Source organism: Budorcas taxicolor, chromosome 14, assembly GCF_023091745.1.
Source record: "Budorcas taxicolor isolate Tak-1 chromosome 14, Takin1.1, whole genome shotgun sequence".
NCBI lineage: Eukaryota > Metazoa > Chordata > Mammalia > Artiodactyla > Bovidae > Budorcas > Budorcas taxicolor.
Window position 1 is genome coordinate 83,497,447 of NC_068923.1, and position 13,381 is coordinate 83,510,827.

Consider the following 13,381-nt stretch of genomic DNA (forward strand, 5'->3'; position numbering starts at 1 on the left):
GGTGTAGTGAGTTACAATCAAGAAAGGAATGTATTTAACCCAAGGTTAACATGATTAATCTTAAAGGTTAATACTTATTTCTCCTATATGCTAGTTGTATTCATTATAAGAGCAGGGAATATGGAGATTTAGCAGCAAACATCAGCCCAACAAATAAAAATCCTTTCACCAATGCTCCCCTTAAGATCTATTTAGTCTTAAGATAGTGATAAAGTTACATTTTTACATAGCAAGGACACAGTGATTTATAACAAAGTACAGTGATCTATTACAAAAGAGAAAATCCATTAACTCAAAAAGTCTAGTATTGCTAACCTTAAAAACTACTATATTTCCTTTTCTATATTCCAAATACATTGATTAATATATTCCCAGGTGCCTAAGGATATGGAGGCCTGGTGGCAATCATTGACTCAACAATGAGAAAGGCCCTATGCTAATTAAGATTCTCAAAATACTCCAAACTCTCTGTGCTGTTTATGGTTGAAGTGAAGTGAAGTGACGTTGCTCAGTCGTGTCTGACTCTTTGCGACCCCATGGACTGTAGCCTACCAGGCTCCTCTGTCCATGGGATTTTCCAGGCAATAGTCCTAGAGTGGATTGCCATTTCCTTCTTCAGGGGATCTTCCCAACCCAGGGATTGAACCCGGGTCTCCCTCATTGTAGACAGACGCTTTACTGTCTGAGCCACCAGGGAAGTCCTGTTTATGGTTGAGAGGTAGTAAACAATCACTTGAATAGTGGCAGGAGTATGGATAATCCTGTCACACAAGCTAGTTTGCCAGCAGAGAGGTTTGACCTGAGACACCCTTGTCACACCCAGGGCAGGGAATTAGCAGTAATTATTGGCACAACAAATGAAAAACCCTTCACCAATATAATTCCTAACCAACCCACTATACTAATAATTTCTAACTCCCCAAAAGAATTTGCCTTTAGTAAGTCTAAAACATCTTGTGCCTCTCAGGTTGGGAGGCTATAAACAATCACATGTGGCCGGACGAACCTATACAGGTGGGCTAGATAACCTTCAGAGGAGTTCGTAAGTTGAAACACTCTTGTCATGCCCAGGAATTTTTATTGACTTGGAGCTGCATGTTTACTCCTTCTCCAAGAGAACCGGTGGGGAACAGCCCCCCATAAAGTCAGAGGTGTAGGTGAGAGCATGAAACAGTAAAGTGGATAGACTCTGGTTTTGGGGGTAGATGCTTGGGAAAAGGAGGTTTCCTGAGGCTTGATCACGCCTTTTCATATGCCAAGCCTCCTTCCTCATGACCTTTGCCATGGGCGGAGTTCCTCACACTGGCTCCCGGCACATTTGAAAAGACCCTGATGCTGGGATAGATTGAAAGCAGGAGAAGGGGATGACAGAGGATGAGATGGTTGGATGGCGTCACCGACTTGATGGGCATGAGTTTGAGCAAACTCTGGGAGTTGGTGATGAACAGGGAAGCCTGGCATGCTGTAGTCCATGGGGTCGCAAAGAGTCAGACACAACTGAGCGACTGAACTGACTACTAACTACACAGTATTTACTGTGTGCCAGGTACTCTTCTAGGCACTGTACACACACTAAACTCATTTAATCTTCCCAATAGCTCTATGAAATAGGTATAGATAAGGATGAGATGGTTGGATGGCATCATGGACTCGATGGATATGAGTTTGAGCAGTCTTTGGGAGATAAGTGAAGGACAGGGAGGCCTGGCATGCTGCAGTTCGTAGAGTCACAAAGAGTCAGACACTACTGAGCGACTGAACAACAGCTGAGGAAGCCATCCCAAATTACCCAACTAGTAAGTGGTGGAGCCAGGACTTGAACACAGGCGGTAGGCCCCAGACTCTGTATTCTCAACCACTAACTACCCTTTACTGCCTTACCGCATCTCTTAGGCAATATATTTTCTTGTTAACATGCAGCCAGGCAACAGAGGGGCAGGAGCACCAACATCCCAGCCCCAGTTCAGTTCAGTTCAGTCGCTCAGTCGTGTCCAACTCTTTGCGACCCCATGAATCGCAGCACGCTAGGCCTCCCTGTTCATCACCATCTCCCGGAGTTCACTCAATCTCACGTCCATCGAGTCCGTGATGCCATCCAGCCATCTCATCCTCGGTCATCCCCTTCTCCTCCTGCCCCCAATCCCTCCCAGCATCAGAGTCTTTTCCAATGAGTCAATTCTTCGCATGAGGTGGCCAAAGTACTGGAGTTTCAACTTCAGCATCATTCCCTCCAAAGAAATCCCAGGGTTGATCTCCTTCAGAATGGACTGGTTGGATCTTCTTGCAGTCCAAGGGACTCTCAAGAGTCTTCTCCAACATCACAGTTCAAAAGCATCAATTCTTCAGCGCTCAGCTTTCTTCACAGTCCAACTCTCACATCCATACATGACCACAGGAAAAGCCATAGCCTTGACTAGACGGACCTTAGTCGCCAAAGTAATATCTCTGCTTTTGAATATGCTATCTAGGTTGATCATAACTTTTCTTCCAAGGAGTAAGCGTCTTTTAATTTCATGGCTGCAGGCACCATCTGCAGTCATTTTGGAGCCCAGAAAAATAAAGTCTGACACTGTTTCCCCATCTATTTCCCATGAAGTGATGGGACCGGATGCCATGATCTTTGTTTTCTGAATGTTGAGCTTTAGGCCAACTTTTTCACTTTCCTCTTTCACTTTCATCAAGAGGCTTTTTAGCTCCTCTTCACTTTCTGCCATAAGGGTGGTGTCATCTGCATATCTGAGGTTATTGATATTTCTCCTGGCAATCTGTTGCTCCATGTCCAGTTCTAACTGTTGCTTCCTGACCTGCATACAGATTTCTCAAGAGGCAGGTCAGGTGGTCTGGTATTCCCATCTCTTTCAGAATTTTCCACAGTTTATTGTCATCCACACAGTCAAAGGCTTTGGCATAGTCAATAAAGCAGAAATAGATGTTTTTCTGGAACTCTCTTGCTTTTTCCATGATCCAGTGGATGTTGGCAATTTGATCTCTGGTTCCTCTGCCTTTTCTAAAACCAGCTTGAACGTCTGGGAGTTCATGGTTCACGTATTGCTGAAGCCTGGCTTGGAGAATTTTGAGCATTACTTTACTAGCATGTGAGATGAGTGCAATTGTGTGGTAGTTTGAGCATTCTTTGGCATTGCCTTTCTTTGGAATTGGAATGAAAACTGACCTTTTCCAGTCCTGTGGCCACTGCTGAGTTTTCCAAATTTGCTGGCGTGAGTGCAGCACTTTCACAGCATCATCTTTCAGGATTTGAAACAGCTCAACTGGAATTCCATCACCTCCACTAGCTTTGTTCTTAGTGATGCTTTCTAAGGCCCACTTGACTTCACATTCCAAGATGTCTGGTTCTAGATTAGTGATCACATCATCATGACTATCTGGGTCGTGAAGATCTTTTTTGCACAGTTCTTCCGTATATTCTTGCCACCTCTTCTTAATATCTTCTGCTTCTGTTAGGTCCATACCATTTCTGTCCTTTATCGAGCCCATCTTTGCATGAAATGTTCCCTTGGTATCTCTAATTTTCTTCAAGAGATCTCTAGTCTTTCCCAATCTGTTGTTTTCCTCTATTTCTTTGCATTGATCACTGAAGAAGGCTTTCTTATCTCTTCTTGCTATTCTTTGGAACTCTGCATTCAGATGCCTATATCTTTCCTTTTCTCCTTTGCTTTTTGCTTCTCTTCTTTTCACAGCTATTTGTAAGGCCTCCTCAGACAGCCATTTTGCTTTTTTGCATTTCTTTTCCATGGGGATGGTCTTGATCCCTGTCTCCTGTACAATGTCACAAACTTCATTCCATTGTTCATCAGGCACTCTATCAGATCTAGGCCCTTAAATCTATTTCTCACTTCCACTGTATAATCATAAGGGATTTGATTTAGGTAATACCTGGTCTAGCAGTTTTCCCTACTTTCTTCAATTTAAGTCTGAATTTGGTAATAAGGAGTTCATGATCTGAGCCACAGTCAGCTCCTGCTCTTGTTTTTGTTGACTGTATAGAGCTTCTCCATCTTTGGCTGCATAGAATATAATCAATCTGAGCCCCAGAGCATCAATAATACCAGAGCAATCTGAATGTGGAAGGCCCTCACTCGCCCCATCCATTCACTCATTCGCTGGGGTGCTGAGTATTCATTTGAAGGCAGACTGGGAAACTTAGCTTGGCTAACTCTCCACACACTGGGGCTTGATATAAAGACCTTTAGAGATATGGCTCCTGTTTTCCTTTTCAACCATCTCCCTCCAAAATCCCCAAATGTGCTGTCCTGGGTTCACTTATGTGAATCAGCCAGGTTCAGCACCAAGAGGAGACACAGGAGAGGCTCAGGAAAAGAGAGTTTATTATAGTTGCAGGTCCTAGGAACAGGACCCACACCATGCAGAGCCATGTGGGGAAGCACCAGCGTCAGTCAGGAGGCAGTGACAGGAGCAAGGGGTGAGCCTGGGGTGGCCTTTATCCGTTTCTGCATTCTGCAGGAAAGGCAAGGCAGGGCAGGGTAATGACTTGGGACTGGCAAGCTCGAATCATTCCAGCAGGCCCCAGGCTAAGGGAGTTCCCTGGTTGCCTGGATGACGAAGACGGAGGGATGCTGCTTTCTGGGGGATTAGGGCCAGATGGTGCAGGTATGGCTCTGGATTGGTGAGTTTTGCTATCAGAGGCCCGCTTCTGGCTGAGCCCTTTGCTACCTCTAAGAATTGGCTAGTCCCAATAGGGCAGTCTCTCCCTAGCCAGGAAAAAAAAAATTAAGATGTTAAAATGTAATATACAGAGTATTTGTAAAAAGCATAAATATACGTATTCAAACTACCTATAGTACTCAATGGCCATGCGCTTCATCTCGGAGCTTATACTTTTCCTCTGACTGCACTCGTCTAAATCTTAGATCAAATACCACTTTGTCAGGTCAAAGCCCTGATGACCAGATACCTAAGAACTTTCCCCACATCACACCCTGGTGGCCGTAGCACTTTTCAGATTGCTGTAATTATTGGTTAACACGCCTGTTTCCTCTACTAATTGTCTTACCCTTCTGAGCACCTCTGGAGTGGGAATGGGAAGCAATGTCACTTGAATGAACATGTAAGAGAGAAACCCTTCCTTCCAGAGACGATATTCCACTCTCTACTCTTTTTTTTCTAATGTGTACCACAAAACACACTTACAACATGGTGTGAAAGCTCCTTCTTGCCTTCTTTCATTAAAGGCTGTGACATCAACCGAGGCCTCTTTCTCACTGAGGCTGGGGTGACTGAAGCAGAAGGCCCAGCATCTTCATTGGTTAACTACTGAAATCAGTAGCCACAGTTTTAATATCATAGAATTTATTAGCAAGAAGGCACAAATTTCACACTAAAGTATATAAAATTCCAGTGTTTATGGTTATTATAAGTCTATCCTAATGACTTAATTGTCACAACAAGTGGTAAGCAAAGGATATCATTTCCATTGTAAAGATGTGGAATGAAACTCAAAGATGCCAAATGACTTGGTGTAAAGTCACAAAGCTCGTGAGTGACAAAGGGCAAAATTTTAATTCAAATACATAGCTTCTGCTATTAAATTTGAAGCATTTTCCATTAAGCCATACTGCTCTTCCATTTACATTTATTTCCTCTTAGCTTTTATTGTCAGTGTTTACAGACAACAAAAAAGTACCTGTTTCACCTGTTTCATGCCTGCAAGCACTGAATTAATGGGCACTTTGAATGCTTCTCAGTCTAGGTAAACAGCAGACCTTCTCAAAAGGCAGTTTGGTAGGGAAGCAGCACAAGAAGTAAGCAAACATGAACATCACATGATAGAGAATGATGTACAGACTTGTTTTCAGGGCCTGTGCATTTCTAAGGACGGTACAAAGCACACGGCAGCTTGTAAAGGACCTCTAGGTGAACCTAGGGTTGCTTCATGATGAAATGACCAAGAGATTTACCAAATGTTTCCATGTTATCAGAAAAATTACGGATATAAGATACAAAGTATAGTGGGTGGGGAGCTTCCCAAGAACCTGCCTGCCAACGCAAGAGACACAGGAGACGCAGGCTTGATCCCTGGGTCGAGAAGATTCCCTTGAGGAGGTAATGGCAACCCACTCCAGTATTCTTGCCTGGATAATCCCATGGACAAATAAGCCTGGCAAAAGAGCTGGACACAACTGAGGGACTGAGCACGCACGCACAGTGGGTTGGTGTTACAGAAACGGACAAAAGACTACAGGTCTAGCAGAGAATTAGGCACGTGAACCCAAAGTTTAAATCATGCGATATGAACACAGGAGTCAACAATACAGGAAAACCCGAGCGCACTCTTATATACTTCACCAAAGTAAAAATAGTACTGTGCAAAACTACTTCAAATGTCTTTTCTCTGCCTTAATTTATCAGCAGATGAGCCAACTGACCTGTGTTTTGAAATTTCCACTTACAAACATTCACATGAATATTAACTTCTCATATGTGGAATGAGAGTTGTTATTTTTTTCATAAGCTTCTGAGTAGGTGGCTTTATAAATCCAGGCTGGTATGTTTACTTATCTCTGAGCCTTTTAGAAAGGCATCTCTGTACGCCGACCCTTAAGAAAGCAGAATTTCAGATCCTCAACTTATTAGCCTCCCCTCTTTCTCCTCAGTCATCCTCAAGGTTCCGGTAACGCTTTTAAAGGATTCGGCTTCAGCAATGGCTGGAGACACCAGATCCAGCAGTGTATTCCTAAATGCTACTTCACAAAATACATACTAAATCAAACAGGAAAGAGAAACACTAATAATATGCTTTATTCTATATTTTCAATTTGGTAATATAAACAATATTTACATAGCAATACATTTAAGTATTTACATAGCATTAACCAGAAGGCAGAAAAAAATGTTGCTTTGGGCATTAATGACCATTATACTTGAATAAAAGGTGACTTTCAAGTTCACAGTATACAATGAAAAGGATTATTAAAGAGTACTTTGAAAAAAAATGATATCATGCAGAATTATTGGCTATGTGGCTCAGGCCTAAGTTCGCTTTCAATAAACCACTTTCACATAACATGATAACTTACAGTTCATTTGTTATTTATAATCTTTAAACACAATTGAAGAGCAAATGTTTGGAAGTGCTTTTAAAATGTTGAGTAATTAAAATGTATAAAAAACTATCGGGGAAAATGTCACATATTACAGCTCAATAATATAAGTGATATTTATATATTATAGATATAAATACACTTCATAGAAACAGCATACTTCAGGGAAACAAAGGAATGAGAGTGTACCACTTCACAAACTGCCTATTAATCCAGTAGTGAATCAGTTCACTGCCAGAGTGAGCAACTGAGTCAGCCCACATACAATTTCAAATATCTAAGTAAACTTGAAAATATTTTCAACATTTATTTAACCATAAAATATGTAAAACAAAATGAACTGAAAACTAGGCTTGAACTGGAATCAATTTTTTTTCAATGTGAGAAAATATACACAAATCTAGTTATAAAATAATCTTACAGACACAAATGATGGGGACTGTTTTGATTATCATTTAAAAAATGTTATGCTGAAAGCAATTTAGACTTTTTTTTTGGTCCCATTGTCAGAGCTATCTAGTTTATGAGCTGGTGAATTAAATACCACGCATAACAGGAAAACAATATTTTCCATTGTATCATATTACATATTCACAAAGCAAGTTTATGTTTCTATGAGTTATAAAAATAAATCTTCCTGTAGATTAAAAAACAAATAAAAATAGAATAATCTGTATTACAAGTTTTAAAAAATATAGCAAACTGACTTGATAATCATGACCTTTTTTTTTTGGCCATGATTATAATTGTCCTTATCTACTCAATAAATTAAATCAGGAATCTTTGATCCACCAGTGTTTTGGATGCCAAATTCTTCTGTCCTACTGCATTACGAATAAATCTAAAAATCTGAAAAAAAAAAAAAAGTAAAAACAATTCAGAGAGAAAATACATACAAAGGAAAGTAAATGTGAATGTCAGTTAAAATATCTAAATTAAACTAGCCAATTCTTGCAGCTATTTTCATGTAGCAGACACCTGAATTCCATGGTGATATACAAAACTATTTCAAGACTATCATCTTTCATAATACTGAAGCAGTGTATGTCCCTATTCAGAATATGTTTTAATAAATTAACACAAATTCCCTTATGTTCATAGGAATATACTTTGAAATATTTGGCAAGACAAGTTTCCCCTAGCTCTAAAATCTATGGAAATATCAAAAGAACTGTTAGGGAAAAAATGTGTTCCTAATTCCAGATCTCTATCAAGAACTAACTCATCATACCACTAATTCATACACTACTTTGACCTAAGTGGGGAATATGTCGGTGATACGAATGCTAACATTTCTAGAACAAACTTGGCTTTTCTTGAAGTCTCCATTTCAGGTTCCACACTGATCCACACAGCTGTTTTTTCATCCAAGCAGGTAGGTGATATGTGAATTGAAAGTTATACTGGCTGAGCCCTGAGCTAGATCTCAGAGTTTGCCTCTTGTAATGGTAACATTGGTGCAGATGGTAAATGGGATTCTAATTCTGCTCAATGCTGGCATCTAAGAGAGAAAGGTAACTTAAGTGTCTTCCTACTGGATTTCTTTCACATTTGGTCAAGCAACTTATGCCCTCCACAAGTCCTTGGTATTTCACTGACTCTGCAGGAGAGTGTAAAATGAACTTGGTTGAAATGTTTTTCCTTTCTTTGGCAGGGCTAATCAAATTCTAAATCTTTATAAATTCTGAGTGTAAGTAGACACTGATACTCTCTGCAATAAAAATAAATATCCACTTCCCACATATTTTTCTTCAAAGAAATCCACAAAAAATTCTTAAATTTACCTCTTGTTGTAGATATGTAAGGAAGGCTGCTAAAACAAAATTTTGGCAAGCCAAATCCACAACACAGAAGAACATCAGATCATAAATAAGAAGAGTAGCTTCATTTCCATAATACAGAACATTGCTGAAAGAATATCCTTCATCTATTAAAAAAAAAGGCAATTTAGAAGATATAAACTAGAAATTTAAAAATAGAATAATAAATGTGATAAATTTCTGGTGATAAAACTTGAATATTTAAAATAACTAGTTACTATAATACTCCATGGTTATTATATGTCAATTATACTTGAATTTAAAAAAAAGAAAAAATATTTCATGACTTATAAAAAATAAACAAGGGGTATTAAATTTGCTAATCTAAAACGTTAACCAAGGAAAGTAGTTTTAACATTTGCAGCAAAAGCTTGGTAACTGCTACTAATTTAAGTATACAGTCTGTATTTTTCAATGATCAGATAATGAATGTCCTTTCTCTATTTGTTTATATAACTAAAGGTTAAAGAATCTTAGAAAAATTCTCAAAGATAAGATTAAATTTAAAAAGCAAAACACACTCTCTTGTATAGCAGAGCATTGTAACAGCATTGTAAATCAACTATACTTCAAATTTTTTTTTTTAAGGCAAAACAAAACCAGCAAGGACTAGAAGAGTGTGTTACAATGTATGCCTCAAACAGTTCCCCAAGGTTCTGCTCTGACACCTCTTTTCACTCGCCAAGCAGGGGTGGGTTCATCCTTTTGGGGATGTGAACACCCTTGTAAGATTCTAATGAAAGGTACAGATCCTTTCACAGGAGGCAGTGGGGAAAGCACACACATATGATTCTCACACACAATTTCAGAGAGGGCCAGAGCTTCTTCAGTGATGCAGTGGCCCAGGAACACCCAGTTAGGACCCTTGTTTTTATACAAAAGGGCATCTGGCTTGCTTATAACACTTTTTTTGATCAGGATGCTAGTTACAGGAATATATTCAGTTTGTGAAAATTCACTGAGCATGAAGCTATATCCTTACAAGATGTGCACTTCTGTGCATATACTTGTATACATATTCTAACAAACAAGCCAGCTCTGTAGACTCTTCCCGGGCAACCTTTCACTGCTGCTGCTCCAGCAATGACCTCCTCTGACGAGACTTCCCAACTTACTGTGCACTTTGACGTTCCCCTCAGATCCAGTCCCCCAGCCCCTTACATTTAATGGCCGACAGGACATCTCTTCCAAGATGTCTCAAAGGTGCCACAAGACACCACATACTCAAAACCAAACTCATCCTGTTCCCCTCACAACCTGATCCTCCACCTGCACTCCACTCCGTCTCTCGGTGAAGGGCGGCACCACCGCCAGCCACCTCGCCAAGCTGGAAGTCCACATCATTTTTGACTGCTTCTTCTCTCCTACCCCTTCTTTCCCTTAACATTTCTGGCAATCTCTTCCTCTTTATCCCATCACTACTGCCTTTGCTCATATTCTCATTTCCCTACAGAGATGAAGATGGTGATGATGATTGTATTATTATTATTAGAAATGGTAACAACATCATTTTACTGAGTGCCTACCCACACCAGGTTCTTTACACAACGATTACACATGTGTAAACACAACAACCTTTAGAAGGTTATATTTTACAGGAGTTTCATAATTAAAGTTCAGAAAGGAAAACAACTTTCTCACGTTCACAAAACTAGTAGCAGATTTCAAACCCAAGACCAGAAGACTCTGAAAGCTATATTCTTAATGACTAAGTCATATTATTATAGTCTTGCATCTGTTTAACTCCTGCCAAAATAATTCTTCCAATTTATGAATCAGATATGAAGGCTTTCTGATGACATCCATGTTCATTAAAAGTGGTTTCCAAATTATTCTGATCATGTATCCCTATCAGAATAAAATGTTGAGCATGCATCTCATAATAGGCATAGTTTATGAATTACTACTACATATAATTTTAAACATATATAAATTAAGAATGATGGAATTGCAAATATACAAATAGACTTTTTAATACTTTCTTTTCATACCTTCATGGAGCAACCAGTGCATGTCCTGTAGGACAAAACATTTTTTAAAAATGTTTCTGAAAACAAGTGCTCTATGGATAAAATAAAGCAAAACTCCTTAAGGTGTCAGACAAGGCCTTTGGGATTCGGTCTCTGCCCTCTTTATCATTCATGCACTCTCTCACTCCATTCCAGACTTCAATCATAAGGTTCGTAAGTACATAATGCCCTCTCCCCCTTCTGCACAAATGTCTTCACCTCTCTTCCCTGGACCCTCCTGTTTGACAACTAACTTATTGTTAAGACCCAGTTCAGACTTCACCATGTTGTCATCTGGCTTCACTCTGCGTCTAGCTAAGTTTCCATTCCACACCCAGTATAATTCGTGTCTGCACACACTTCTGTCCCAGCATCACTCCACTCATCCATCACATGCCTACCTTCCACAATCTGCTATCAAGATGCCCAAGGGAGGGACCATTGGTCTGTGTATCCCAGGACTGGCACAACATGTGCTTCTCAATAACACGAGGGTAAGTGATATCCAGGCCAGGATACTGGGTATAGCATACCATTTCCATTCTTCCCAAGCCACACAAGAGGTTATTAACATATGTATTAAAAGTGACATACTTTCTTTTTAATGATAAAAAAACCATTTTAGTCACTATTCCTGTCATATATATGTGCCATTTTTAAGAAGTTGGATAAAACAAAAACTTAAGATAAATCATGAACATTATTCTTTAAATGTTTCATAAGTGTGGCACTGAATGAATATTTCAATACATAAACTTTTATGTATTTGTTTTACTATCTCTTCCATGTTTACAACTGATTTTAAAACTCAGCTTCATTTTTTACTTTTTTGTAGAATAATTATCTTGTATATATGTTTCTTCCTACATGACCTATAATAAAATGGGACATAGAAAACTACTATAATTCCTTGAAGTTTACTAAGTTTTCTAGATAAAGGTATAAAATCAAAAGACAATAACTACAATTATGTTCTTTCAAGCTTGGGAAATAAAAATAAAGTTCATCAAGGGCATCTGAAGGATACCATTGTAAAAGATGCTTTTTTCCATTGGTTCCATGAATTCCATTCCAAGAATTCTTTCAAGAAGCAATTTATCTTTTATAAAGTAGTCCATTTCCTTATGAACCTAATACAAAAAATAAGAGTCATTTGAAAATAGCAGTGAAATAAATGCTTCCCAATTTTTATAAAATCAGAAGGAAAGAAAAATGAAAGTACCCAAAGAAAATCTTTGGGTTTGGTTCTTCAAAGACAATTTATTACACTGGATTTTATAACAAAATTCTCTTTAAGAATGTTTTAAATTTTAAACTCTGATAGTAGTACTTAGGGCTAGCTGTACTGAAAATCAGTTTATAACGAGCTTTTCATAAATACAACCATAGCATATTTCTACAATAAATAATTGATAATATTTGGTAACTAACAAAATTCCAGTATAGACATATTTTAAGGTAATCATCATGCTAATAGACATGTAACAATCTCGTTTTACTTTTACATAACCTAACTCCATCCACAAAGTATTAATTTTTTCAGCCAAAACAGTATTAGTTTTTACAGCAAAAACAACCAACCAACCAACCAACCAACTCCACAAGGGTTCTAAGTTCACTGACTTGGTTGACAGAAGAAATAACTGACATTCCTGGTTACCCTTTTAAATACTGCATTTTGACTCTAGCTTAGAAATAAATGATGATACATACATGATCGATGAAAGAGCCAAGAAATTTATTCATAGTATGATATGCTTTTACATTCTGCTCAAAAGTACTTTCTGAGGAACTCAAGAGTCTCGCAGGGCCATTTTTCTAATGTGAAAAGAGACAAGGGTAAATGAAACATGCCCTATGTTCTCGGTATCTAAATAACACAAAATATTGAGAAAATATATCTGCATTGTAGTTATACAAACCCTTGTTAGTGTCTCATGAATTCTGTCATAGTGTTGCCTCATCTGGCTAGAAATTGCAATCTGAAAAGTCTGACCATCTGTATTAGGTACCAAACCTCTTTGGCTACATAAATTTTCCTGAAAAGTTAAAAAAAATTATGTTACGATCAAGATAATGAAAATTCTGCCTATCTTAAAAAGAAGATGCAATATTTAATATTACAAGACTTGGAAGCCAACTAAAGTTGTACTGAAACTCTATTTGAGACAAAGCAATTTTAATAGTATCCAAGGTTGCCACTACCCTCAAGGTCTTACTAATTTCTACATCATACCTCTGTGCAGGTGGCTTTACTCCTCCCTACTTAAAAACAAACAAACAAACAAAAACTCAAATACTAAGTTTACCATATATTGATAGTCTTAGCTTTCTTTATAATCAATTTATTGCTCTTTAATAAATGATAAAAAGTCTAGTCTAGAATTACCAACTTTTATAAATGGTCTTTTTTTGTTCTCTAAACACTTTGCATCAGTTCAGTCGCTCAGTTGTGTCCGACTCTTTGCAACCC

The 13,381-nt window shown here is 38.5% G+C and overlaps 1 protein-coding gene across 1 annotated transcript in view; it reads right to left on the reverse strand.

The window, feature by feature from the left end:
* Positions 1 to 7,847: 7,847 nt before the first annotated feature.
* The window catches only part of TMEM67 (transmembrane protein 67), a 43,109-nt gene continuing 37,575 nt past the window's right edge, over positions 7,848 to 13,381 (reverse strand). The window contains exons 24-28 of the mRNA XM_052651885.1: positions 12,831 to 12,947; positions 12,622 to 12,726; positions 11,936 to 12,038; positions 8,864 to 9,006; positions 7,848 to 7,928 (exon numbers count right to left, since the gene is read on the reverse strand). Coding sequence (XP_052507845.1) covers positions 7,848 to 7,928; positions 8,864 to 9,006; positions 11,936 to 12,038; positions 12,622 to 12,726; positions 12,831 to 12,947 — 549 coding nt within the window. The remainder of the gene's footprint in view (positions 7,929 to 8,863; positions 9,007 to 11,935; positions 12,039 to 12,621; positions 12,727 to 12,830; positions 12,948 to 13,381) is intronic.